The following is a 27,760-nucleotide window of genomic DNA, read 5'->3' as shown; positions in this document are numbered from 1 at the left end:
AAACAAACCCAATCCATCAACAGAAGACCAGCCAAATCTACTTTGGACACTTGAATGAGGACACCGTCCCTTTGTTTGATTGATTGATTGATACTTTTATTAATAGATTGCACAGTTCAGTACATATTCCGTACAATTGACCACTAAATGGTAACACCCGAATAGGTTTTTCAACTTGTTTAAGTCGGGGTCCACGTTAATCAATTCATGGTTGCGTTGTTGTCACTCTAAAAAAGAACACCTTGCTCTGGTTTCATCTCGAGGCTCTGCAATGCGGTGAAAAGATGTAAAGGCCTGCTGAAAGCCACTACTACGCAGTCTGATAGTTTATATATCAATGATGAAATATCCGGTTTGGTAACCGCAGGATTAGGTCTCTGCTTTTTGCAGATGATGTGGTCCTGATGGCTTCATCTGACCGGGATCTTCAGCTCTCGCTGGATCGGTTCGCAGCCGAGTGTGAAGCGACCGGAATGAGAATCAGCACCTCCAAGTCCGAGTCCATGGTTCTCGCCCGGAAAAGGGTGGAATGCCATCTACGGGTTGGGGAGGAGACCCTGCCCCAAGTGGAGGAGTTCAAGTACCTAGGAGTCTTGTTCACGAGTGAGGGAAGAGTGGATCGTGAGATCGACAGGCGGATCGGTGCGGCGTCTTCAGTAATGCGGACGTTGTACCGATCCGTTGTGGTGAAGAAGGAGCTGAGCCGGAAGGCAAAGCTCTCAATTTACCGGTCGATCTACGTTCCCATCCTCACCTATGGTCATGAGCTTCTGGTTATGACTGAAAGGACAAGATCACGGGTACAAGCGGCCGAAATGAGTTTCCTCCGCCGTGTGGCGGGGCTCTCCCTTAGAGATAGGGTGAGAAGCTCTGTCATCCGGGAGGAACTCAAAGTAAAGCCGCTGCTCCTTCACATCGAGAGGAGCCAGATGAGGTGGTTCGGGCATCTGGTCAGGATGCCACCCGAACGCCTCCCTAGGGAGGTGTTTAGGGCACGTCCAACCGGTAGGGGGCCACGGGGAAGACCCAGGACACGTTGGGAAGACTATGTCTCCCGGCTGGCCTGGGAACGCCTCGGGATCCCCTGGGAAGAGCTAGACGAAGAGGCTGGGGAGAGGGAAGTCTGGGCTTCCCTGCTTAGGATGCTGCCCCCGCGACCCGACCTCGGATAAGCGGAAGAAGATTGATAGATGGATATATATATATATATATATATATATATATATATATATATATATTTTTTTTTTTTTACAAATAATAATAAAAATTAAAAAAAAATCGAACATCCATCAATCCTTTTTTTTTACCGCTTGTCCAAGAACATACTATGTACAAAAATGCAAGTTGTATCAACAGACTGACTGAAGCAGTGCACAGCATAATCACCAACATTGTTATGAATACCCACAATAAATACATAACCTTTTTAACTGATTTCTTCGATCTTTCACTGTGTCAGTGTAAATAATATTTAACAAAACCACGGACTATGATGATGTGACGTAGGGTAAAAAAAAAAAAAAAAAGATTTAAAACGCTAAACACGCCCGTGTCGGTTATCAGAAATGACAACAAACTGTCGTAAAAGTAGACTTCGCATAACGTACCTCGCTCTTCTCGAACACTACACGTTCATTCTCAATGTACCAATAAGAGATTTTCATATTTCGTCAAAATACCCCACAACAAACGTATTTTCTTGTTAGCTGCGTACACTACCATCACCTTATTGTCCTGTGAACTAGGAACAGGGACACATTCTACATATATTACACCATTTTACCGTAGGCGGGATACCAGAAGCATTGGTGGTTCAGTGGTAGAATTCTCGCCTGCCACGCGGGAGGCCCGGGTTCGATTCCCGGCCAATGCAACGTCCTTTTTTTTTTTTTTTTTTTTTTAGAAAACATTAATCAAAATAATTTTAAATCATTTTTCTTGAAATTTGAATGCAACATACTTTTCTTGGGAAAACAATCAAAATAATTTTAAATCATTTTTCTAACAATTTGAAAGCTGTAAAAACAAGTTTGGTTGAAGGAGGGATTGAAGAAAGATGAATCAGTAAATGAAAAACTGAAATGTCCGTATCTCGCTACCTTGAGTGGCGAGGCGCACGACACGGATCTCATGACTCATCACAGCGCAGGAGGGGACGAACTCCTCGCTCAGGACCATGGCCTCGATGCGAACCTCCAACCTGTGCGGGAAACAAAAGATGATGTTACACATCTCACACTGCAGCACTCCATCCATCCATCCATTTCCTACCACCGCTTATTCCATTTTGGGATCACGGGGGGCGCTGGCGCCTCTCTCAGCTACAATCAAGCGGAAGGCGGGGTACACCCTGGACAAGTCGCCACCTCATCGCAGGACCAACACGGCACTCATTTAAATATATTTTGCCACCATATCATTAGATTAGATTAGATTAGATTAGATGGATTAAATAGAGTTCTTTTAGGAAAATTTGAATTTTCAGCACAATCCCATTCAAGATCAGACAAACGTTACAGGAAGACAGAACAGGATCGCTGACGGGTCTTACAAAAAAGGTGAGATACAGGTAAACAAGTGGGGGGAATGGGAGGAACAAATAGAATATTAAAATAAAATAAAATAAAATAAAATATGATATACAAGCCTGGGCCCTGGAGAGGGGGTCCAGACTGAGGCCAAGGGAAAAAAACAACAACAACTCATAGCCATAGTACACATCCCTCTCACACATGTGTGTAAGAGGGAAACATCAGAGAAGACAAAAGACATGAAAGACATTAAAGCAGCGGATACAACCAGCCACTTCTACACACAGTTATGAATAAAAATTAAAAGAAAAATATACACTTTGTAAATATGGATATACTCTACTTTTCACCAAGTAACACTTCAGAAAACCCTTGGCTCTCCAAGTCCCGCCATAATGACCAACATTAATACACAGTAGCGTAGTAGGCCAAAGTATGAATCAAAAACGAGGCAGAGGGGTTTATTTAATACGTTTGGCTTTTGTAACGTTACACACAATTCAAACAGTATGACAATTTAAACAGGGGAAGATAAATCACTTATTTTCTACCATAATTTACAAATAAATTCTTTAAAATTCCTACAATGTGAATTCCTGGATTTTTTTTTCACATTCTGTCTCTCACAGTTGAAGTGTACCTATGATGAAAATTACAGACCTCTGTCATCATTTTAAGTGGGAGAACTTGCACAATCGGTGGCTGACTAAATACTTTTTTGCCCCACTGTATGCTGTCTTTGACGTTGAAGTGGAGTGGTAATTGATTTTTTTGGCGAATGAGTAAAACGACAAAGTAAGATGAAGGATGTGGACACTTTTGTTACTGAATCCTTTCTAATATGCCGTGGGGACATTGTATGTATAAGAGATATGCAATTATAATCATTTAATACTTATATTGACAAATGTCTTGTTTGAGACCGCAATATTGTTCAAAAAAGGACACTTACAGTGTATGTCTAGCTTGTGCGCTATTGTGTTCTCAGCTGTTGTGTAGCTGCCGGCTCGTAATAGCCTATTGCCTACCGTATTTCCGTTTCGTATCTGACTAAAATAGAAGAAAAGACCAACCTTGTGTGTTTATTGGCGGACATTTACATGTTAACTGACTGTCCAGATTTGCACAAGTAAACACTCTGCAGGACTGCTTGTATCGGACATTTTACATGCAAACTGATATCATCCGAAGCTTATTTTCTTTTGCTGAAATCACACCCAAATCCTATATCAATATTGGATTTAAGTGTGGAACACAAATAACCTTAATGTGAATATCAAAGTTCCCACCCAGCCTAAAAATAATATATGTCAAAAAATTACTTTTCTTACTTAATGTAGTCGTGCTTTCTGTTTTGACAGAAAAAATACATGCAATTACATATATTTATATTCAATATTATGTAATAGTTATAATATATTTTTTGTATTTTTATTTATATATATATATGATGAGATGGCAACTTGTCCAGGGTGTACCCCGCCTTCCGCCCGATTGTAGCTGAGATAGGCGCCAGCGCCCCCCGCAACCCCAAAAGGGAATAAGCGGTAGAAAATGGATGGATGGATATATATATATACATATATATATATGATGAGGTGGCGACTTGTTCAGGGTGTACCCCGCCTTCCGCCCGACTGTAGCTGAGATAGGCACCAGCGCCCCCTGCGACCGCAAAGGGAATAAGCGGTAGAAATGGATGGATGAAGATATATATATACAGTATATATATATATATATATATATATATACATGTTAATAATGTAATGTTGGTTAAAATTGTATGAATTCAGGTTGGAAATTAATTATAATCTGTAATAATATTGAACTATTAGTTTTGTGCTTCCTAATAACATAACAAATATTATATTATCATACATTACAAACTGTTGTGATCCGCTGCCCGGATCATGTTATGATTTAGATTTTTGAGTCTTTTTGTGTTTTGTGTTGGCTTTGGACTCTTCCTTTCCTGTTTGTGCACCTCTCAGTTGGTTTCCATAGTCACTCATTATTTTCACCTGCCGCCTGCTCCTGACGTGCACCTGTTTTGTGATTACTGTCATTATTTAGCCTGCCTTCTCCCGTCAGTCTGTCTTGCTTCTGAATTTGTCTTCGCACAACAAGTAACAACGTTTTGTTTCCTACTCGCTACCTGCTAGCTTCCATGCTAGGCTATTTGTTTTCTAGCTCCCATGCTAGCTCTTTTAGTTTTGTCAAAGTCTGTTTTATTGGTTAAATAAATCATTTCCTACCTGCACGCCGTGTCCGAAGCCCGTCTGCATCCCTGGGAGAACGAATCCGCATCACCATGCGACCAGGTCGTTACACAAACTTTTTGGTTAAAATAAAGATATTTGATTGACTTGATTTCAAAGCAAGTTATCCATTAAAATGTGCAATGTAAAAATGATAGAACATTTTACGGTGAAATAAAATAAAATAAAAATAAAAAGGCTGCTCAGTTGCCATAATTTTACATTAAAAAAATGTTAGTACTGTTTTTCCATTTTCAGTAATCCACCGCAAAAACAGCAACCATAGATTCTATGATAAAAAAAAAAAAACAGGCTAATTATATATATATATATATATATATATATATATATATATATATATATATATATATATATAATTAGAAATATGATATGTATTTATTATATTCTAATAATTATCTAAGAAATTATTATTTAATTATATAATAATGTAACACATGTTTTATTATCAAACATTACCAACATTTTTTTATCAAAATAAAAATATAAATACTTACATATCTACTTAAATATGAATCTGTTAAAATAATGTTATTAATAGGCTACAGCATCCCCCACTACCCCAAAAGGGATAAGCGGTAGTAAATGGATGGATGTTAATAATGTGAGAATAATCAGCGGACCCAATTTGGCCCACGGGCCTCACTTTCGACCCCCTTGTTCTAAACTAAATGAACCAACAAGTGACTGTTTCCTGTCTTTTTAATGACAATTAGTCTCATAACTTTGTTAAAACATATGAGACAACATTTTTAACCATGTTAAACACTTTATAGCGCACTAAATTTGAATATAATTTTACAAATTGATACAATAAAACCCTTTATGAGTCCAGTGATGCAATCAGGACTTTTATTTGAGCACAGGTGAACCCTTTAAATAAATAGTCCTAATCTTTTCCCACAAAAAGCCACACAAACGTCAAACTTCCCTCTCATTATTGGCAGGTGTGTGCGACTCACCGTGGGACCTGAATGAGAAGATACATAAAGGAGTCGACCAGCGTCAGCTTGTCCGGGTCGCCTTTGAACGCCTGCAGCTTCTTGATCTACAACAGACGGGCGCGTTTCTTTCAGTCTCGGGGGGAATCGTGTTGCAAAAGGTGACGTGCACGGACACGGACCTCGTCGGCGTCGGGCAGCAGCTTCAGCAAGTCTTTGAGCAGCTCGGCGCCGTAGAGCTTCCCGTCTCCTCGCCGTATGTCCTCGACAATGGAGCGGTTGGACCTGCGGGTGTCAACATAAAACAGCACGGGTGCTTTTTTTTTCACAAAAGGTACTTTGTGTGCACCAGACAAGAATACCGTATTTTTCGGATTACAAGTCGCAGTTTTTTGCATAGTTTGGCCGGAAGTGCGGCTTATACCGTATTTTTGGGAGTATAAGTCGCTCCGGAGTATAAGTCGCACCTGCCGAAAATGCATAATAAAGAAAGGAAAAAACATATATAAGTCGCACTGGAGTATAAGACACATTTTTTTGAGAGATTTATTTGATAAAACCCAATAGCACTCTTCAGCATCTACATGCTGCCGCTAGGTGACATCATACGCAAATACGGTGTTAGCTTTCACTGTTATGCTGATGACACCCAACTCTACATGCCCCTAAAGCTGAACGACACGCCGGATTGTAGTCAGCTGGAGGCGTGTCTTAATGAAATTAAACAATGGATGTCCGCAAACTTTTTGCAACTTAACGCCAAAAAAACGGAAATGCTGATTATCGGTCCTGCTAGACACCGAACTCTATTTAATAATACAACTCTAACATTTGACAACCAAACAATTAAACAAGGCGACACGGTAAAGAATCTGGGTATTATCTTCGACCCAACTCTCTCCTTTGAGGCACACATTAAAAGCGTTACTAAAACGGCCTTCTTTCATCTCCGTAATATCGCTAAAATTCGCTCCTTTCTGTCCACTAAAGACGCTGAGATCATTATCCATGCGTTTGTTACGTCTCGCCTCGACTACTGTAAGGTATTATTTACGGGTCTCCCCATGTCTAGCATTAAAAGATTACAGTTGGTACAAAATGCGGCTGCTAGACTTTTGACAAGAACAAGAAAGTTTGATCACATTACGCCTGTACTGGCTCACCTGCACTGGCTTCCTGTGCACTTAAGATGTGACTTTAAGGTTTTACTACTTACGTATAAAATACTACACGGTCTAGCTCCATCCTATCTTGCCGATTGTATTGTACCATATGTCCCGGCAAGAAATCTGCGTTCAAAGGACTCCGGCTTATTAGTGATTCCCAAAGCCCAAAAAAAGTCTGCGGGCTATAGAGCGTTTTCCGTTCGGGCTCCAGTACTCTGGAATGCCCTCCCGGTAACAGTTTGAGATGCCACCTCAGTAGAAGCATTTAAGTCTCACCTTAAAACTCATTTGTATACTCTAGCCTTTAAATAGACTCCCTTTTTAGACCAGTTGATCTGCCGTTTCTTTTCTTTTTCTTCTATGTCCCACTCTCCCTTGTGGAGGGGGTCCGGTCCGATCCGGTGGCCATGTACTGCTTGCCTGTGTATCGGCTGGGGACATCTCTGCGCTGCTGATCTGCCTCCGCTTGGGATGGTTTCCTGCTGGCTCCGCTGTGAACGGGACTCTCGCTGCTGTGTTGGATCCGCTTTGGACTGGACTCTCGCTACTGTGTTGGATCCATTATGGATTGAACTTTCACAGTATCATGTTAGACCCGCTCGACATCCATTGCTTTCCTCCTCTCCAAGGTTCTCATAGTCATCATTGTCACCGACGTCCCACTGGGTGTGAGTTTTCCTTGCCCTTATGTGGGCCTACCGAGGATGTCGTAGTGGTTTGTGCAGCCCTTTGAGACACTAGTGATTTAGGGCTATATAAGTAAACATTGATTGATTGATTGATTGAATAATAGACATTAGAAAGGCAATTTAAAATAAATAAATAGTGAACAACAGGCTGAATAAGTGTACGTTACATGACGCATAAATAACCAACTGAGAAGGTGCCTGGTATGTTAACGTAACATATTATGGTAAGTCATTCAAATAACTATAACATATAGAACATGCTATACGTTTACCAAACAATCTGTCACTCCTAATCGCTAAATCCCATGAAATCTTATACGTCTAGTCTCTTACGTGAATGAGCTAAACAACATTTGATATTTTATGGTAATATGTTAGTAATTTCACACATAAGTCGCTCCTGAGTATAAGTCGCATGAAAAAAACTGCGACTTACAGTCTGAAAAATACAGTACTCTGGAGCGGACGGACTCACACGTGCAAGGACTATAGTGCAAACTTGGGCAATTATTTGGATTTGGGGGCCTCATTTAGAGAAAAACATGTGTCTGGGGGCCGGTATTTCTATTTTTAGGAACACTAATACAAAACCTCACAATAATGTCTGATTGAATGCTAAAAACTTTATGACGGACCGCCTTAAAAAACGTAATGGAATTTTACATTTTTCTATGAATGATAAAACAGTGAATATTGACAAAATATGAATGTCACACCCTGTTTTTATCGACATATTTTACAATCAAGTGAAATGACAGGCTGAATAAGTGTACGTTATATGACGCATAAATAACCAACTGAGAATGTGCCTGGTATGTTAACGTAACATATTATGGTAAGAGTCATTCAAATAACTATAACATATAGAACATGCTATACGTTTACCAAACAATCTGTCACTCCTAATCCATAAATCCCATGAAATCTTATACGTCTAGTCTCTTACGTGAATGAGCTAAATAATATTTGATATTTTACGGTTATATGTTAGTAATTTCACACATAAGTCGCTCCTGAGTATAAGTCAGAAACTGCGACTTACAGTCCGAAAAATGCAGTACTCTGGAGCGGACGGACTCAGACGTGGAGTCACTATAGTGCAAACCTGGGCAATTATTTTGATTTGGGGGCCTCATTTAGAGAAAAAATGTGTCTGGGGGCCGGTATTTCTATTTTTAGGAACACTAATACAAAACCTCACAATAATGTCTGATTGGATGCTAAAAACTTTATGTCAGACCGCCTTAAAAAAACGTAATGGAATTTTACATTTTTCTATGAACGATAAAACAGTGAATATTGACAAAATATGAATGTCACACCCTGTTTCGATCGACATATTTTACAATCAAGTGAAATGACAGGCTGAATAAGTGTACGTTATATGAGGCATAAATAACCAACTGAGAAGGTGCCTGGTATGTTAACATAACATATTATGGTAGGAGTCATTCAAATAACTATAACATATAGAACATGCTATACGTTTACCAAACAATCTGTCACCCCTAATCCATAAATCCCATGAAATTTTATACGTCTAGTCTCTTACAAGCTAAATAACATTTGATATTTTACGGTAATATGTTAGTAATTTCACACATAAGTCGCTCCTGAGTATAAGTCACATGAAAAAAACTGTGACTTACAGTCTGAAAAATACAGTACTCTGGAGCGGACGGACTCACACGTGCAAGGACTATAGTGCAAACCTGGGCAATTATTTTGATTTGGGGGACTCATTTAGAGAAAAATATGTGTCTGGGGGCCGGTATTTCTATTTTTAGGAACACTAATACAAAACCTCACAATAATGTCTGATTGGATGCTAAAAACTTTATGACAGACCGCCTTAAAAAAAACTTAATGGAATTTTACATTTTTCTACGAACGATAAAACAGTGAATATTGACAAAATATGAATGTCACACCCCGTTTCGATCGACATATTTTACAATCAAGTGAAATGACAGGCTGAATAAGTGTACGTTATATGACGCATAAATAACCAACTGAGAAGGTGCCTGGTATGTTAACGTAACATATTATGGTAAGAGTCATTCAAATAACTATAACATATAGAACATGCTATACGTTTACCAAACAATCTGTCACTCCTAATCGATAAATCCCATGAAATCTTATACGTCTAGTCTCTTACAAGCTAAATAACATTTGATATTTTATGGTAATATGTTAGTAATTTCACACATAAGTCGCTCCTGAGTATAAGTCGCATGAAAAAAACTGCGACTTATAGTCTGAAAAATACAGTACTCTGGAGCGGACAGACTCACACGTGCAAGGACTATAGTGCAAACCTGGGCAATTATTTTGATTCGGGGGCCTCATTTAGAGAAAAAAACATGTCTGGGGGGCCGGTACATCTAGTATTTTTAGGAACACTAATACAAAACCTCACAATAATGTCTGATTGAATGCTAAAAACCTTATGACAGACCGCCTTAAAAAACGTAATGGAATTTTACATTTTTCTATGAATGATAAAACAGTGAATATTGACAAAATATGAATGTCACACCCTGTTTTGATCGACATATTTTACAATCAAGTGAAATGACAGGCTGAATAAGTGTACGTGATATGAGGCATAAATAACCAACTGAGAAGGTGCCTGGTATGTTAACGTAACATATTGTGGTAAGAGTCATTCAAATAACTATAACATATAGAACATGCTATACGTTTACCAAACAATCTGTCACTCCTAATCGCTAAATCCCATGAAATCTTATACGTCTAGTCTCTTACGTGAATGAGCTAAATAATATTTGATATTTTACGGTTATATGTTAGTAATTTCACACATAAGTCGCTCCTGAGTATAAGTCGCATGAAAAAAAAACTGCGACTTACAGTCTGAAAAATACAGTACTCTGGAGCGGACAGACTCACACGTGCAAGGACTATAGTGCAAACCTGGGCAATTATTTTGATTCGGGGGCCTCATTTAGAGAAAAAAACATGTCTGGGGGCCGGTACATCTAGTATTTTTAGGAACACTAATACAAAACCTCACAATAATGTCTGATTGGATGCTAAAAACTTTATGACAGACCGCCTTAAAAAAACGTAATGGAATTTTACATTTTTCTATGAACGATAAAACAGTGAATATTGACAAAATATGAATGTCACACCCCGTTTTGATCGACATATTTTACAATCAAGTGAAATGAGAGGCTGAATAAGTGTACGTTATATGAGGCATAAATAACCAACTGAGAAGGTGCCTGGTATGTTAACGTAACATATTATGGTAAGAGTCATTCAAATAACTATAACATATAGAACATGCTATACGTTTACCAAACAATCTGTCACTCCTAATCGATAAATCCCATGAAATCTTATACGTCTAGTCTCTTACAAGCTAAATAACATTTGATATTTTACGGTAATATGTTAGTAATTTCACACATAAGTCGCTCCTGAGTATAAGTCGCATGAAAAAAACTGCGACTTACAGTCTGAAAAATACAGTACTCTGGAGCGGACGGACTCACACGTGCAAGGACTATAGTGCAAACTTGGGCAATTATTTTGATTTGGGGGCCTCATTTAGAGAAAAACATGTGTCTGGGGGCCGGTACATCTAGTATTTTTAGGAACACTAATACAAAACCTCACAATAATGTCTGATTGAATGCTAAAAACAATATGACAGACCGCCTTAAAAAAACATAATGAAATTTTACATTTTTCTATGAACGATAAAACAGTGAATATTGACAAAATATGAATGTCACACCCTGTTTTGATCGACATATTTTACAATCAAGTGAAATGCAACAAAAATGCAACAAACAGTGAAATATGAACACGAAGGGTACAAAACAAACCCACCTACTTATCTGATATATCTGATATATCACTAAGCTTTAGGACTTTGTTGTGAAAATCTCCTTGCGCGTCAGTGGAAACGCTTCCCACACACACTGCTTAGTGCCTTGTCTGTGCAAGTGTGATGTCGATTACCATAGTAACTAATTAGATGACCATAGTAACTACCGTATTTTTCGGACTATAAATCGCATTTTTTTTCATAGTTTGGCCGGGGGTGCGACTTATACTCAGGAGCGACTTATGTGTGAAATTATTAACACATTACCGTGAAATATCAAATAATAGTATTTAGCTCATTCGCGTAAGAGACTAGACGTATAAGATTTCATTGGATTTAGCGATTAGGAGTGAGAGATTATTTGGTAAACGTATAGCATGTTCTATTTCAGGGGCGCTCACACTTTTTCTGCAGGCGAGCTACTTTTCAATTGACCAAGTCGAGGAGATCTACCTCATTCCTATTTATAATTTATATTTATTTATTTATGAAAGAGACATTTTCGTTAACAAGTTAATGGTGTTTAATGATAATACAAGCATGTTTAACACACATAGATTCCTTTCTTTCATGAAGACAAGAATATAAGTTGGTGTATTTGATTCTGATGACTTGCATTGATTGGAATTAGACAGTGGTGCTGATAACGTCCGCATTTTCAAATGGAGGAAAAAAAAAGTCCTCCTTTCTGTCCAATACCACATGAAAGTGGTTGGATTTGGCATCTCATTTGTCCAACTTGCATACTCGTTTTTAAACACTTTGTTATGAGAGTAGCATATGTGTTTAATGTAATGCCTGGCTTGAGATCGACTGACACACCCTGCGAGATCGACCAGTCGATCGTGATCGACGTAATGCCCACCCCTGTTCTATATGTTATAGCTATTTGAATGACTCTTACCATAATATGTTATGTTAACATACCAGGCACCTTCTCAGTTGGTTATTTATGCGTCATATAACGTACACTTATTCAGCCTGTTGTTCACTATTTTTATTTTATTTTAAATTGCCTGTGAAATGTCTATTCTTGGAGTTGGGTTTTATCAAATAAATTTCCCCCAAAAATGCGACTTATACTCCAGTGCAACTTATATATTTTTTTTCCTTCTTTATTATGCATTTACGGCAGGTGCGACTTATACTCTGGAGCGACTTATACTCCGAAAAATACGGTAATTAGCGCAGATTCCAACCATTGAAATACTTTGTATAGTTCAAGACTTACGGTCATTAGTAAACATCACTGCACATCATAAAGGCAGCTACATTTTCCATCTTAAAGATCTAAAAAAAATTATTTGGGAATGTCCGGCGGGCCGGATTGAAAAGCTTAACGGTCTGCATGTGGCCCTCGGGCCTTAATTTGCCCAGGTCTGGACTAGTGTATTCAAATATCTCTGATTTGAATGCAAATTGATGTCAAATTAATTTTAATAGAAGTATGCACACATACATGTTGCTCCAGATAACTTATGTAAACCCAAAGCCTCTTAGTAGGATTTTCGAATCTGATTAAAAAAAGAGAAATATGAGTAAGCTCATTAACTTGGGGGAGGCGTGGCGCAGTTGGTAGAGTGGCCGTGCCAGCAACCTGAGGGGTCATGGTTCAATCCCCACCTTCTACCAACCTCGTCACGTCCATTGTGTCCTTGAGCAAGACACTTCACCCTTGCTCCTGATGGTTCGTGGTTAGGGCCTTGCATGGCAGCTCCCGCCATCATGGGTGAATGTGGAAATAGTGTCAAAGTGTTTTGAGTACCTTGAAGGTAGAAGAGCGCTATACAAGTATAACCCATTTACCATTTAACTAAACACAAATTTGGAAATAAAAAAATTATAATTACCGCACACAATATGATCACTTTTAGGACGTGTGAACAAACACATGGGGGCTATGCAAGGGGGCTCTCGTCCCTTAGGTTGTAAAACATGCGCAGGACTTACTTTTTGAACTGTTTGAGGAAAATGCCCACATTCATTCCTCTCTTGGAGTCTAGGATGCTGATCTGAAAGGGGACAAACATAGCAGTGACACACGTGAGACAGTGCAGGAAGTACTTGGGAGGGATGCGGTATGCATGCCGGAACAGTAGACGGCGATGTCACTTATTACCGCAACCGTTCTGTTGCTCTTCCCGAGACATGATATTGCCTCCCGACCAATTCACAGAGGATGGATTATTCTTTTTAAAAAGCCGGCTTCGCTACACGTTTAAAAAAAATTAGCCTTGAGCTAACCTTGCATAAAGGCCTACTGAAACCCACTACTACCGACCACGCAGTCCTATAGTTTATATATCAATGATGAAATATTAACATTGCAACAGATGCCAATACGGCCTTTTTAGTTTACTAAATTACAATTTTAAATTTCCCGCGGAGTTTCTTGTTGAAAATGTCGCGAAATGATGACGCGTGTTTGTGACGTCTCAGGTAGTAGCGGACATATTAGCCCAGCACCACACCCGGCTAAAAGTCGTCTCTTTTCATCGCATAATTACACAGTAATTTGGACATCTGTGTTGCTGAATCTTTTGCAATTTGTTCAATTATTAATGGAGACTATAAAGAACAATGCTGTTGGTGAAAAGCGGTGGATTGCAGCTGCCTTTAGCAGCGAGACACAGCCGGTGTTTCTTTGTTGTGAAACTTTAACACAGAGCGGTCAGGCAAACATGTTTCTCTACGTCAACCAGCATGTTTTTGGATGGGAAAATTGTGATATTAAATCGGCTCTTACTGGAGACTTCAGTGGATTATGGGACCTCCTCCTGCAGCTCAAAAAGGCAGCTGTGATCTTGGCTCCTCCATTGGCTTCTCTGAGAGACACTGGCGTTCACCGCAGCCCTCCGACTTTCAGGTATGACTTTACAATCTCAATAAAAAAACTATTAATACAATAAGCAGATAAGGGATCTTCCAGAATTATCCTAGTAAATGTGTCTAATTATATCTGAAACGCCGCCTGTCGCCGTCGCCTTTTCTTTTTCTTTTTTATAGTACTTCACGAATCTTTCATCCTCGCTCAAATTAATGGGGAAATTGTCGCTTTCTCGGTCCGAATAGCTCTAGCTACTGCTGGCTATGATTATAAACAATGTGAGGATGTGAGGAGCCCTACAACCCGTGACGTCCTGCGCACATCGTCTGCTACTTCCGGTAAAGGCAAGGCTTTTTTATTAGCCACCAAAAGTTGCAAACTTTATCATCGATATTCTCTACTAAATCCTTTCAGCAAAAATATGGCAATATCGCCAAATGATCAAGTATGACACATAGAATGGACCTGCTGTCCGCGTTTAAATAAGCAAATCTAATTTCAGTAGGCCTTTAATGCTCATACTACCCAGCCGCGGCCACCGTTGCTGCTCACTGCTCCCCTCACCTCCCAAGGGGTGGAACAAGGGGACGGGTCAAATGCAGAGGGTAATTTCACCACACCTAGTGTGTGTGTGTGACTATCAGTGGTACTTTAAAGGCCTCCTGAAACCCACTGCTACCAACCACGCAGTCTGATAGTTTATATATCAATGATGAAATATTAACATTGCAACACATGCCAATTAGTTTACTAAATTACAATTTTAAATTTCCAGCGGAGTTTCCTGTTGAAAACGTCGCGGAATGATAACGCGTATGATGACGTGTGTTTGTGACGTTATTGGTTGGAGGGGACATATTAGCCAGCACCACTTGCGGCTAAACTCGTCTCTTTTCATCGCGCAATTACACAGTATTTTGGACATCTGTGTTGCTGAATCTTTTGTACTTTGTTCAATTAATAATGAAGAAGTCAAAGTAGAAAGAGAGAGGTGTGAAGCTTTAGCCTTTAGCAACACAAACACACAGTGTTTCATTGTTTAAAATTCCCGGAGGTGAAACTTTACTATGGATCAGAGCGGTCAAGCGAACATGGATCCCGACCACATGTCAACCGTCAGTTTTCGGTGAGGAAATTGTGGAAATAAGTGGCCTCTTACCGGAGATCAGCGGAGCTTGCGCCGTCCATGCAGCTGCCGTGACTTCCATCAGAGACTGGCGGCAAGACACCCGTGGACACAGCCCTCCGACTATCAGGTACTATTTAACTCACTAAAACACTAGCAACACAATAGAAAGAAAAGGGATTTCCCAGAATTATCCTAGTAAATGTGTCTAAAAACATCTGAATCGCTCCCAATGCGATCGCCTTTTTTTTTTTATTTTTATTTTTTTTAAATTTATTTTCCTTTCTTTTCTAGTCCTTCACTATCAATATCCTCATCCACGAATCTTTCATCCTCGCTCAAATTAATGGGGAAATTGTCGCTTTCTCGGTCCGAATAGCTCTTGATGCTGGAGGCTCACATTATAAACAATGTAAGGATGTGAGGAGCCCTCACACCGGTGACATCATTGTCTGCTACTTCCGGTACAGTCAAGGCTTTTTTATCAGCAACCAAAAGTTGCGAACTTTATCGTCCATGTTCTCTACTAAATCCTTTCAGCAAAAATATGGCAATACCACGAAATGATCAAGTATGACACATAGAATGGACCTGCTATCCCCGTTTAAATAAGAAAATCTCATTTCAGTAGGCCTTTAATGCTCATACTACCCGAGTGCGGCCACCGTTGCTGCTCACTGCTCCCCTCACCTCCCAACGGGTGGAACAAGGGGACGGGTCAAATGCAGAGGGTAATTTCACCACACCTAGTGTGTGTGTGTGACTATCAGTGGTACTTTAACTTTAACCATGGGAGTCGGCGGATCAGACTCACCTCTTCTCTGCTGCTCTCCTTGAAAGACCGGGATCGGGAGACACGGGTCGCTATCCCGGCAGTTGCCGCCCCCCGTCCACCAACCACTGCCTCCTCCTGCTGACCAAACAGCTCCTCCACAGACCGGACGTCGATCTGATATTGCTGCTGCCGCACCGACATGGTCCAAATGTTGGGCTTCCCGCGAACCTTTTCCTCCGGGATGGGCTTCCAGAAGAAGCTCCGCACCCGGCGTTTCTTCTTGCCGGAGGTGCTAACCTGGGCTGGCGGAGGGGGAGCGGCCGGAGGCGGGGGTGGTGGGGGCAAAGGGGGCGGAACTAAGCGTCCTGTAGTTGAGGACAGGTCGGAGGTGGTGCAGCCGCTCCCAACGGAACTGCAGCTCTCGTTGGCTGAGGACGGACTACTCATAACCAGCATGGTAGCGAGCGCTTGTCAGCATATGAAGTCAACTTCCAGACGACATGCGTCAGTTCACCGTGACCAACATCAGAACGCAGCGTCGTCCGTCCCCTCACTGCCGGAGGAAGTCATTGCCTCACTACTGAAAGAGCGAAGGGGGCGTGGCCTTTGCTTCTCTTGTCCGTCTCCATCATTCAGCCGGCGATCCATCAGACCTTTGAGGGTTAATTCCAGCAGGGGGTGAGTGCAGGCGGCGCGGCGGCGTTGACAGCGGCCACAGGGCTGCAGAGGTGAAAAAAACAATGAAGGGCAAGAAAATGATGAGGAAGTCATGCATGTTGTCATGGACAATCACGAAACATTAGAGGAACTGAAGGGGAGGTGATGGATCAAAGAGGGAATGGGTGCCCCCATCTAGAAGAGTGGGGGTCTCTAAACGAGGGTTAAGGCTAAATCCACTTTCTCTGATTTTGAAGCCCTTTGAAGTTGAAACAGTTCAAAGACATGCTCGCTTCAGTTACGAGGTGCTGTAGATTGTTGTGATAGAACACACAATGTAGCGGTATCTATGGTGTATGGCAGTGGTTCTCAACCTTTTTTCAGTGATGTACCCCCGGTGAACATTTTTTTTGATTCAAGTACCCCCTAATCAGAGCAAAGCATTTTTGGTTGAAAAAAAGAAATAAAGAAGTAAAACACAGCACTATGTCATCAGTTTCTGATTCATTAAATTGTATAACAGTGCAAAATAATTGCTCGTTCTTAGTGGTCTTTCTTGAACTATTTGGAAAAAAAGTTATAAAAATAACTAAAAACCTGTCAAAAAATAAACAAGTGATTCAATTATAAATAAAGATTTCTACACATAGAAGTAATCATTACTTAATGTGCCCTCTTTGGAGATTGTAATAGAGATCCATCCATCCATTTTCTACCGCTTATTCCCTTTCGGGGTCGCGGGGGGCGCTGGCGCCTATCTCAGCTACAATCGGGCGGAAGGCAGGGTACACCCTGGACAAGTCGCCACCTCATCGCAGTAATAGAGATCCACCTGGATTCATGAACTTAATTCTAAACATTTCTTCACCAAAAAAGACATCTTTAACATCAATATTTATGGATCATGTCCACAAAAAATCTAGCTGTCAACACTGAATATTGCATTGTTGCATTTCTTTTCACAGTTTATGAACTTACATTCATATTTTGTTGAAGTATTATTCAATAAATATATTTATAATTTTTTTTTGAATTGTTGCTATTTTTTAAAATATCTCACGTACCCCTTGGCATATTTTCAAGTACCCCAAGGGGTAAGCATACCCCCATTTGTGAACCACAGGTGTATGGATCTATGGTTACAGTTTCAATATTACATTTGTTAATATTATTATGATAAGCAATGTTTTCCCACAAACTGAGCTGGACAAACTAGAACAGTGATTCTCACACCGGGAAATATCTTGGAGGATCCTTTGCTCCTTATCGTTGTAAATATTAGCATTTCTGGACCTCAAATCAGACAACAGTTGTACAGAGTATTGGACAACTGGTTGTCCTGGCCGACTGGTTAAGGCGATGGACTAGACATCGGGGTTTCCCTGCGCATGTTTAAATTCTGCTGACAAAAAGTCCTCCCAGTCAGTAACTGTTTATCTCGAAAAAACGTTTTTAGAGACCATTGCGGTGAATGGTGGATTGGTAATACTCAATCAGTAAGGATTTACCCATCCATCCATTTTCTACCGCTTGTCCCTCTTGTGGTTGTGGGGGGTTATATGGCTGTAGCCTATCCCAGCTGCACTTGGGCAGAACAGTAATGATTTAAAAAAAGGGAAATATCGTTCAGGATGACAATCCTGTTTTCTATAGCTCCCTAACAGAGTAAATAATATGATTAATGGACCTCAAAACAGTTGTAGTTGCTCTTGAAATAGGACAGCAAGCAGCTGGAAACGTCAGGATAACCCATGTTTCTATGACTCCTTAATGCGCTCAGTTGATCAGGACGTAATATAGTTGGTTAGCATGAATTGATGAACGTAGACCCCGACTTAAACAAGTTGAAAAACGTATTCGGGTGTTACCATTTAGTGGTCAACTGTACGGAATATGTACTGAACTGTGCAATCTACTAATAAAAGTATCAATCAATCAATTAAAATAATGTCGTGGATGAGTGGTTAAGGCGATGGACTTGAAATCCATTGGGGTCTCCCCGTGTAGATTCAAATCCTGCCGACAACTTATAAACATATAACCAACAAAACTTTGTGGGTTGGTAATACTCAATCAGTAAGGATAAAAAAAAAAAGGAAAATATCTTGAAAAACGATAATCTAGTTTCTAGGGCTCCTTAATGCTGTTGAAATTGGTGATATAGCAGAATCAGAAGACCAACCTGTTTATTTGCCCTATAAACTCGGTAAAAGCCATAAGAGGTGAAATAATTGTGCCATGTTTCATTGTCCGTCAGCGGAATAGTAACTTATTGGCGGTCTGGCGTTTTCTCCTGCTCCGGTAATGGAGTTTGGTCATTGGTTTGAGCAGATCAGACAGATGTGTCGAGGTGTTTCAAACGTGGTTCGTTTGAATGGTTAAGAGGATGGACTTGAAATCCATTGGGGTCTCCCCACATAGGTTCAAGTCCTGCTGACAACGTAGGTTTTGAGGAATACATAGTCCTCAGTCATTTTCTTTTGCGGTAACTTTCATGGAAACTGTTTTGTGGGTTGGTAATAGTCATTAAGGATTTGCAAAAAAGGAGAATATCTTGGAGGATGACAAACTGTTTTTTATGACTCCTTAATGCTGTGAATATTAGGACTCAACCATGTGGTCAATGGACCTCAACCCAGCTAGCGATTTATTAACACGGGACAGAATGATTGTAGTTGTGGCTGAGAGGTTAAGATGATGGACAATAAAATGTTTAGGGTCTCTCCCTGCTGAAGATTAACTCCTGCGGACAATGTACTTTTAGAGGGACTGAAAGACCTCAGTCAGTAACTTCATCACATGATAACTTTCTTGGAGATCATTTTGGTGGACAGGCGTTACTCAGTCAGTAAAGGTTTCAAAAAATGGAAATATCTTGTAGGATGACAACATGGTTTCAATGACTCCTTAATGCTGTGAATATCAGGACTAAGAAATGTGGTCGGATGAGCAGGACTTAACATGATTAGTTGTCAAAATAGGTTTTGAGGGACACATAGTCATCAGTCAGTAACATTTCATCTTGCGGTAACTTATTTGGAAACCGTTTCGTGGGTTGGTAATACTCAGTCAGTAAAGATTTAAAAAAGGGAAATTGTCTTGGAGGATGACAACGTGGTTTTTATGCCTCCTTAACACTGTGAATATTAGGACTCAACCATCCGGTCTACGGACTTCAAACCAGCTAGCAATTGATTAATAACTGCTATGCTTGTTGTTTTCGTGGCCGAGTGGTTAAGGCGATGGATTTGAAATCTATTGGGGTCTCCCCGCGCAAATTCAAATCCTGCCGACAGCGTACATGTGGGTTTTGAGGGACACACAGTCGTCAGTCAGTAAAACTTTATCTTACGGTAACTTTCTTGGAAACCCTTTCGTGGGTTGGTAATAGTCAGTCAGTATATGATTTAAACAAAAGGAAACTATCTTGGAGGATGACAACATGGTTGTTATGCCTCCTTAACGCTGTAAATATTAGGACTCAACCATCCGGTCTACGGACTTTAACCCAGCTAGCAATTGATTATTAAGTACTATGATTGTTGTCGTGTCCGAGTGGGTAAAGCGATAGATTAGAAGTCCGTTGGGGTCTCCCTGCCCAGGTTCAAATCCTACCTACAGCGTATATGTAGGTTTTGGGGGACACATAGTCGTCAGTCAGTAAAATTTTAACTTACGGTAACTTTCTTGGAAACAGTTTCATAGGTTGGTAATAGTCAGTCAGTATAGGATTTAAACAAAAGGAAACTATCTTGGAGGATGACAACGTGGTTTTTCTGACTGCTTAAGGCAGTGAATATTGGAACTCATCCCAGCTAGAAATGAATCATTGAGTACTACGATTGTTGTTGTGGCCGAGCGGTTAAGGCGATGGACGAAAAATGTATAGGGTCTAACCGTGCAAGTTAAAATCCTGCTGAAAATGTAGGTTTTGAGGGACCTAATTTGTGAAATATGAAATGCTATGAATACCAGGATAAAACCATGCAGTCAGTTGATCAGGTTTAGGATGACAACCTGGTTTGTATGACTCCTTGGTCGATTGATCGCAATATAACATAATTAGTTGTCGTGGCCGAGTGGTTAAGGCGATGGACTTGAAACCCATTGGAGTCTCCCCGATTACGCAGGTTTTGAGGGACACATACTCGTCAGTCAGTAACGCTTTGACTTGCCGTAACTTTTTTGAAGATCGTTTCGTGGGTTGGTAATACTCGGTCATTAAGGATTTAAAAAAGAGAAAATATCTGGATTTAAAAAAGAGAAAATATCTTGGAGGATGACAACCTGTTTTTAATGATTCCTTAACACTGTAAATATTAGCACTCAACAGTCTATGGACCTCAAACCAGCTAACAATTTGCACATGAGACAGGCCAAGCAGTTAAAGCGATGGAGCTGATATCCTTTGGGGTCTCCATGCGCAGGTACAACAGGACAACTTAGGATTTGAGCAACAAAAAGATCTTAGTCAATAGCTACTAAAAACTATGAGCCGCTACCTTTTTTGTACGTTTTGAACCTTGCGGCTTATGAAACGCTGTGGCTAATTTCTTGAATTTTCTTTGCTGATGGACATAATGCAATATTTTTTTTTAAATAAAAAGCAAACACACTGATAAGGTGTGTTATTCTTTGTACTCTGTCTCTCTCTTTTGGACGAGTTCGCTCTTAAGTCCTTAAAATAAGGTATTTATCTTGGGGTAACTCTCCTGAAAAAAGGTTTGATAGATTGGGGGACAGGTATTAGGATGACAACCTGGTTTGTATGACTCCTTAATGCTGCGAATATCAGGACTAAACCATGCGGTCAATTGATCCAGACATAAGATGATTAGTTGTCGTGGCCGAGTTGGTTCAAATCCTGCCGACAATGCATGTTTTGAGGGACAGAAAGACCTTAGTCAGTAACTTCATCACATGACTACTTTCTTGGACATCATTTTGTTGGACAAGCATTACTCAGTCAGGAGGGATTTTTAAAAATGGAAATATTTTGTAGGATGACAGTAGGATGGTGTTCCAGCAGAACACCATCCGCACCATACACGGTGTTGATAGTGCACTGCTTCCCCTTCCTGAGGCGGCGGACGGTGGTCCAGAATCGCTTCGAAGCCGTCCGGAAGTTGTTTTCCATGGCTTCCCCGAACTCCTCCCATGTCCGAGTTTTTGCCTCCGCGACCGCTGAAGCCGTACACCGCTTGGCCTGTCGGTACCTGTCCACTGCCTCCGGAGTCCTATGAGCCTATGATGCCCATAATGCAATATTTAAAACAAAAACTAACAAGAAAACACTTCGATAAGGTGTGTTATTCTTTGTACTCTGGCTCTATGTTTTGGACAAGTTCGCTCTTGAGTCCTTAAAATAAGGTATTTATCTTGGGGGAACATTCTTGGAAACCAGTTTCATAAATTGGTGGACAGACATTACTCAGTCAGTAAGGATTTAAAAAAATGTAAATACAGTGTATGATGACAACCTGGTTTGTATGACTCCTTAATGCTGTGAATATCAGGACTAAACCATGCGGTCAATTAATCACGACGTAACGTGATTAGTTGTCGTGGCCGAGTGGTTAAGGCGATGGACTTGAAATCCATTGGGGTCTCCCCGCGTAGGTTCAAATCCTGCTGACAACGTAGATTTTGAGGGACACATAGACACAACCGTCTACGGACCTCAACCCAATTAACAATTTGAACATGAGACAGGCCAAGCAGTTAAGGCGATGGAGCTGATATCCATTGGGGTCTCCCTGTGCAGGTACAACAGGACAATTTAGGATTTGAGCGACAAAAAGACCTTAGTCAAACACACTGATAAGGTGTGTTATTCTTTGTACTCTGTCTCTCTCTTTTGGACGAGTTTGCTATTAAGTCCTTAAAATAAGGTATTTATCTTGGGGTAATTTTCTTGAAAACCATTTTGATAGATTGGTGGACAAGCATTTCTCAGTCAGTAAGGATTTTTAGAAAATGGAAATATCATGTAGGATGACAACCTGGTTTGTATGACTCCTTAATGCTGTGAATATCAGGACTAAACCATGCGGTCAATTGATCAGGATATAACATTAATAGTTGTCGTGGCCGAGTGGTTAAGGCGTTGGACTTGAAATCCATTAGGGTCTCCCCGCGTAGGTTCAAATCCTGCCGACAATGTAGGTTTTGATGGGACACACAGACACAACCGTCTATGGACCTCAACCCAGCTAACAATTTGCACATGAGACAGGCCAAGCAGTTAAGGCAATGGAGCTGATATCTATTGGGGTCTCCTTGCGCAGTTACAACAGGACAACGTAGGATTTGAGCGACAAAAAGAACTTAGTCAATAACTACTAAAAGCTATTAGCCGCTATCTTTGTTCTACGTTTTGAACATTGCGGCTTATAAAACGGCATGGCTAATTTATAGATTTTTCTTTGCTGATGGCCATAATGCGATATTTTAAAAAAACTAACAAGCAAACACACTGATAAGGTGTGTTATTGTTTGTACTCTGGCTCTATCTTTTGGACGACTTTGCTCTTAAGTCCTTAAAATAAGGTATTTATCTTGGGGTAACTCTCCTGGAAACAGGTTTGATAGATTGGGGGACAGGCATTACTCAGTCAGTAAGGATTTAAAAAATGGAAATGCCGTTTAGGATGACAACCTGGTTTCTATGACTCCTTAATGTTGTGAATATCAGGACTAAACCATGCGGCCAATTGATCAGGACATAACATGATTAGTTGTCGTGGCCGAGTGGTTAAGGCGATGGACTAGAAATCCATTGGGGTCTCCCCGCGTAGGTTCAAATCCTGCCGACAACGTAGGTTTTGAGGGACACACAGACACAACCGTCTATGGACCTCAACCTAGCTAATAATTTGCACATGAGACAGGCCAAGCAGTTAAGGCGATCGAGCTGACATCCTTTGATGTCTCCCTGCGCAGGTACAACAGGACAACGTAGGATTTGAGCGACAGAAAGATCTTAGTCAATAACTACTAAAAGCTATTAGCCGCTACCTTTTTCCTACGTTTTGAACCTTGCGGCTTATAAAACGGCGTGGCTAATTTATAGATTTTTCTTTGGTTATGCCCATAATGCAATATTTAAAACAAAAACTAAGAAGAAAACACTTTCATAAGGTGTGTTTTTGTTTGTACTCTGGCTCTGTCTTTTGGACGACTTTGCTCTTAAGTCCTTAAAATAAGGTATTTATCTTGGGGTAACTTTCTTGGAAACCATTTTCATAGATTGGGGGACAGGCATTACTCAGTCAGTAAGGATTTAAAAAAATGGAAATATCGTGTAGGATGACAACCTGGTTTGTATGACTCCTTAATGCTGTGAATATCAGGACTAAACCATGCAGTCAATTGATCACAACATAATATGATTAGTTGTCGTGGCCGAGTGGTTAAGGCGATGGACTTGAAATCCATTGGGGTCTCCCCGCGTAGGTTCAAATCCTGCCGACAACGTAGGTTTTGAGGGACACACAGACACAACCGTCTATGGACCTCAACCCAGCTAACAATTTGCACATGAGAAAGGCCAAGCAGTTAAGGCGATGCAGCTGATATCCATTAGGGTCTCCCTGCGCAGGTACAACAGGACAATTTAGGATTTGAGCGACAAAAAGACCTTAGTCAATAACTACTAAAAGCTATTAGCCGCTATCTTTTTTCTACGTTTTGAACCTTGCGGCTTATAAAACGCTGTGGCTAATTTATTGATTTTTCCTTGCTGATAGACATAATGCAATATTTTTTTTAAACTAACAAGCAAACACACTGATAAGGTGTGTTATTCTTTGTACTCTGGCTCTATCTTTTGGACGAGTTCGCTCTTAAGTCCTTAAAATAAGGTATTTATCTTGGGGTAACTTTCTTGGAAACCATTTTGATAGATTGGTGGACAGGCATTACTCAGTCAGTAAGGATTTAAAAAAATGGAAATACCGTGTAGGATGACAACCTGGTGTGTATGACTCCTTAATGCTGTGAATATCAGGACTAAACCATGCGGTCTATTGATCACAATTGAATATGATTAGTTGTTGTGGCCGAGTGGTTAAGGCGATGGACTAGAAATCCATTGGGGTCTCCCCGTGTAGGTTCAAATCCTGCCGACAACGTAGGTTTTGAGGGACACATAGTCGTCAGTCAGTAACACTTTGACATGTGGTAACTTTATTGGAAATCGTTTCGTGGTTTGGTATTACTCAGTCAGTAAGGATTTAAAAAAAGGAAAATATTTTGGAGGATGACAATCTGGTTTCTAGGACTCTTTAACGCTGTAAATATTAGGACTCAACCGTCTATGGACCTCAACCCAGCTAACAATTTGAACATTAAACAGGCCAAGCAGTTAAGGCGATGGAGCTGACATCCTTTGATGTCTCCCATCGCAGGTACAACAGGACTACTAACAGCCATTAGCCGCTGTCTTTTTTCTACGTTTTGAACCTTGCGGCTTATAAAACGGTGTGGCTAATTTATTGTTTTTTTTATTACTGATGGCCATAATGCACTATTTAAAAAAAACTACCAAGCAAACACACTAATAAGGTGTGTTATTGTTTGTACTCTGGCTCTATCTTTTGGACGACTTTGCTCTTAAGTCCTTAAAATAAGGTATTTATCTTGGGGTAACTTTCCTGGAAACAGGTTTGATAGATTGGGGGACAGGCTTTATTCAGTCAGTAAGGATTTAAAAAAATGGAAATATCGTGGAGGATGACAACCTGGTTTGTATGACTCCTTAATGCTGTGAATATCAGGACTAAACCATGCGGTCAATTGATCTGGACATAACATGATTTGTTGTCGTGGCCGAGTGGTTAAGGCGACTGGTGTGTATGACTCCTTAATGCTGTGAATATCAGGACTAAACCATGCGGTCAATTGATCACAATTGAATATGATTTGTTGTTGTGGCCGAGTGGTTAAGGCGATGGACTAGAAATCCATTGGGGTCTCCCCGTGTAGGTTCAAATCCTGCCGACAACGTAGGTTTTGAGGGACACATAGTCGTCAGTCAGTAACACTTTGACATGTGGTAACTTTATTGGAAATCGTTTCGTGGTTTGGTATTACTCAGTCAGTAAGGATTTAAAAAAAGGAAAATATTTTGGAGGATGACAATCTGGTTTCTAGGACTCTTTAACGCTGTAAATATTAGGACTCAACCGTCTATGGACCTCAACCCAGCTAACAATTTGAACATTAAACAGGCCAAGCAGTTAAGGCGATGGAGCTGACATCCTTTGATGTCTCCCATCGCAGGTACAACAGGACTACTAACAGCCATTAGCCGCTGTCTTTTATCTACGTTTTGAACCTTGCGGCTTATAAAACGGTGTGGCTAATTTATTGTTTTTTTTATTGCTGATGGCCATAATGCACTATTTAAAAAAAACTACCAAGCAAACACACTAATAAGGTGTGTTATTGTTTGTACTCTGGCTCTATCTTTTGGACGACTTTGCTCTTAAGTCCTTAAAATAAGGTATTTATCTTGGGGTAACTTTCCTGGAAACAGGTTTGATGGATTGGTAGACAGGCTTTATTCAGTCAGTAAGGATTTAAAAAAATGGAAATATCGTGGAGGATGACAACCTGGTTTGTATGACTCCTTAATGCTGTGAATATCAGGACTAAACCATGCGGTCAATTGATCTGGACATAACATGATTTGTTGTCGTGGCCGAGTGGTTAAGGCGATTGAGTAGGAATCCATTGGGGTCTCCCCGCGTAGGTTCAAATGGTGCCGACAACGTAGGTTTTGAGGGACACACAGACACAACCGTCTATGGACCTCAACCCAGCTAATAATTTGCACATCAGACAGGCCAAGCAGTTAAGGCGATGGAGCTGACATCCTTTGATGTCTTCCTGCGCAGGTACAACAGGACAACGTAGGATTTGAGCGACAAAAAGACCTTAGTCAATAACTACTAACAGCTATTAGCCGCTATCTTTTTTCTACATTTTTAACCTTGCGGCTTATAAAACGGTGTGGTTAATTTATTGTTTTTTTATTGCTGATGGACATAATGCACTATTTTTTTAAAAACTAACAAGCAAACACACTGATAAGGTGCGTTATTGTTTGTACTCTGGCTCTATCTTTTGGACAAGTTCGCTCTTAAGTCCTTAAAATAAGGTATTTATCTTGGGGTAACTTTCTTGGAAACCAGTTTCATAGATTGGTGGACAGGCATTACTCAGTCAGGAAAGATTTTTAAAAATGGAAATATTTTGTAGGATTACAACCTGGTTTCTATGACTCCTTAATGCTGTGAATGTCAGGATTGAACCATGTGGTCAGTTGATCAGGACTGAGCATAACTAGTTGTCGTGGCCAAGCTGATGGATTTTAAATCCATTAGGGTCTCCCTGCGCAGGTACAGCAGGACAACGTAGGATTTGAGCGACAAAAAAACCTTATTCAATAAAGTTAAAGTACCTATTATTGTCACACACACACTAGGTCTGGCAAAATTATTCTCTGCATTTGACCCATTACCCTTGATCACCGCCTGGAAGGTGAGGGGAGCAGTGGGCAGCAGCGGTGGCCGCACCCAGGAATAAAAAAATTGGTGATTTAACCCCCAATTCCAACCCTTGATGCTGATATAACTACTAAAAACTATGAGACGCTACCTTTTTTCTACATTTTGAACTTTGCGGCTTATAAAACGGTGTTGCTAATTTAATTATCTTTCTTTGCTGATGCACATAATGCAATATTTAAAACAAAAACTAACAAGAAAACACTTTGATAAGGTGTGTTTTTGTTTGTACTCTGGCTCTATCTTTTGGACGACTTTGCTCTTAAGCCCTTAAATTAAGGTATTTATATTGGGGTGACTTTCCTGGAAACAGGTTTGATAGATTGGTGGACAGGC

The 27,760-nt window shown here is 40.4% G+C and overlaps 1 protein-coding gene and 7 non-coding genes across 8 annotated transcripts in view; 7 read left to right on the top strand and 1 right to left on the bottom strand.

The window, feature by feature from the left end:
• fhdc1 (FH2 domain containing 1) overlaps positions 1 to 27,760 on the bottom strand; it is a 102,695-nt gene that overhangs the window by 17,870 nt on the left and 57,065 nt on the right. Inside the window, exons 2-6 of the mRNA XM_061913269.1 lie at positions 16,236 to 16,916; positions 13,419 to 13,480; positions 5,931 to 6,033; positions 5,770 to 5,855; positions 2,100 to 2,200 (exon numbers count right to left, since the gene is read on the bottom strand). Coding sequence (XP_061769253.1) covers positions 2,100 to 2,200; positions 5,770 to 5,855; positions 5,931 to 6,033; positions 13,419 to 13,480; positions 16,236 to 16,652 — 769 coding nt within the window. The 5' untranslated portion in view covers positions 16,653 to 16,916. The remainder of the gene's footprint in view (positions 1 to 2,099; positions 2,201 to 5,769; positions 5,856 to 5,930; positions 6,034 to 13,418; positions 13,481 to 16,235; positions 16,917 to 27,760) is intronic.
• Positions 1,803 to 1,873, top strand: trnag-gcc (transfer RNA glycine (anticodon GCC)). Its single transcript has one exon. It is a non-coding gene; the product is annotated as a tRNA-Gly (tRNA).
• On the top strand, positions 22,412 to 22,493 carry trnas-uga (transfer RNA serine (anticodon UGA)). The gene has a single exon. It is a non-coding gene; the product is annotated as a tRNA-Ser (tRNA).
• Positions 22,934 to 23,015, top strand: trnas-uga (transfer RNA serine (anticodon UGA)). The gene has a single exon. It is a non-coding gene; the product is annotated as a tRNA-Ser (tRNA).
• trnas-aga (transfer RNA serine (anticodon AGA)) lies at positions 23,590 to 23,671 on the top strand. The gene has a single exon. It is a non-coding gene; the product is annotated as a tRNA-Ser (tRNA).
• Positions 24,248 to 24,329, top strand: trnas-uga (transfer RNA serine (anticodon UGA)). Its single transcript has one exon. It is a non-coding gene; the product is annotated as a tRNA-Ser (tRNA).
• On the top strand, positions 24,904 to 24,985 carry trnas-aga (transfer RNA serine (anticodon AGA)). The gene has a single exon. It is a non-coding gene; the product is annotated as a tRNA-Ser (tRNA).
• Positions 25,778 to 25,859, top strand: trnas-aga (transfer RNA serine (anticodon AGA)). The gene has a single exon. It is a non-coding gene; the product is annotated as a tRNA-Ser (tRNA).

The sequence above is a fragment of the Nerophis ophidion genome, linkage group LG01 (assembly GCF_033978795.1).
Source record: "Nerophis ophidion isolate RoL-2023_Sa linkage group LG01, RoL_Noph_v1.0, whole genome shotgun sequence".
Taxonomy (NCBI): domain Eukaryota; kingdom Metazoa; phylum Chordata; class Actinopteri; order Syngnathiformes; family Syngnathidae; genus Nerophis; species Nerophis ophidion.
This window is presented reverse-complemented; position numbering and strand designations above follow the sequence as displayed.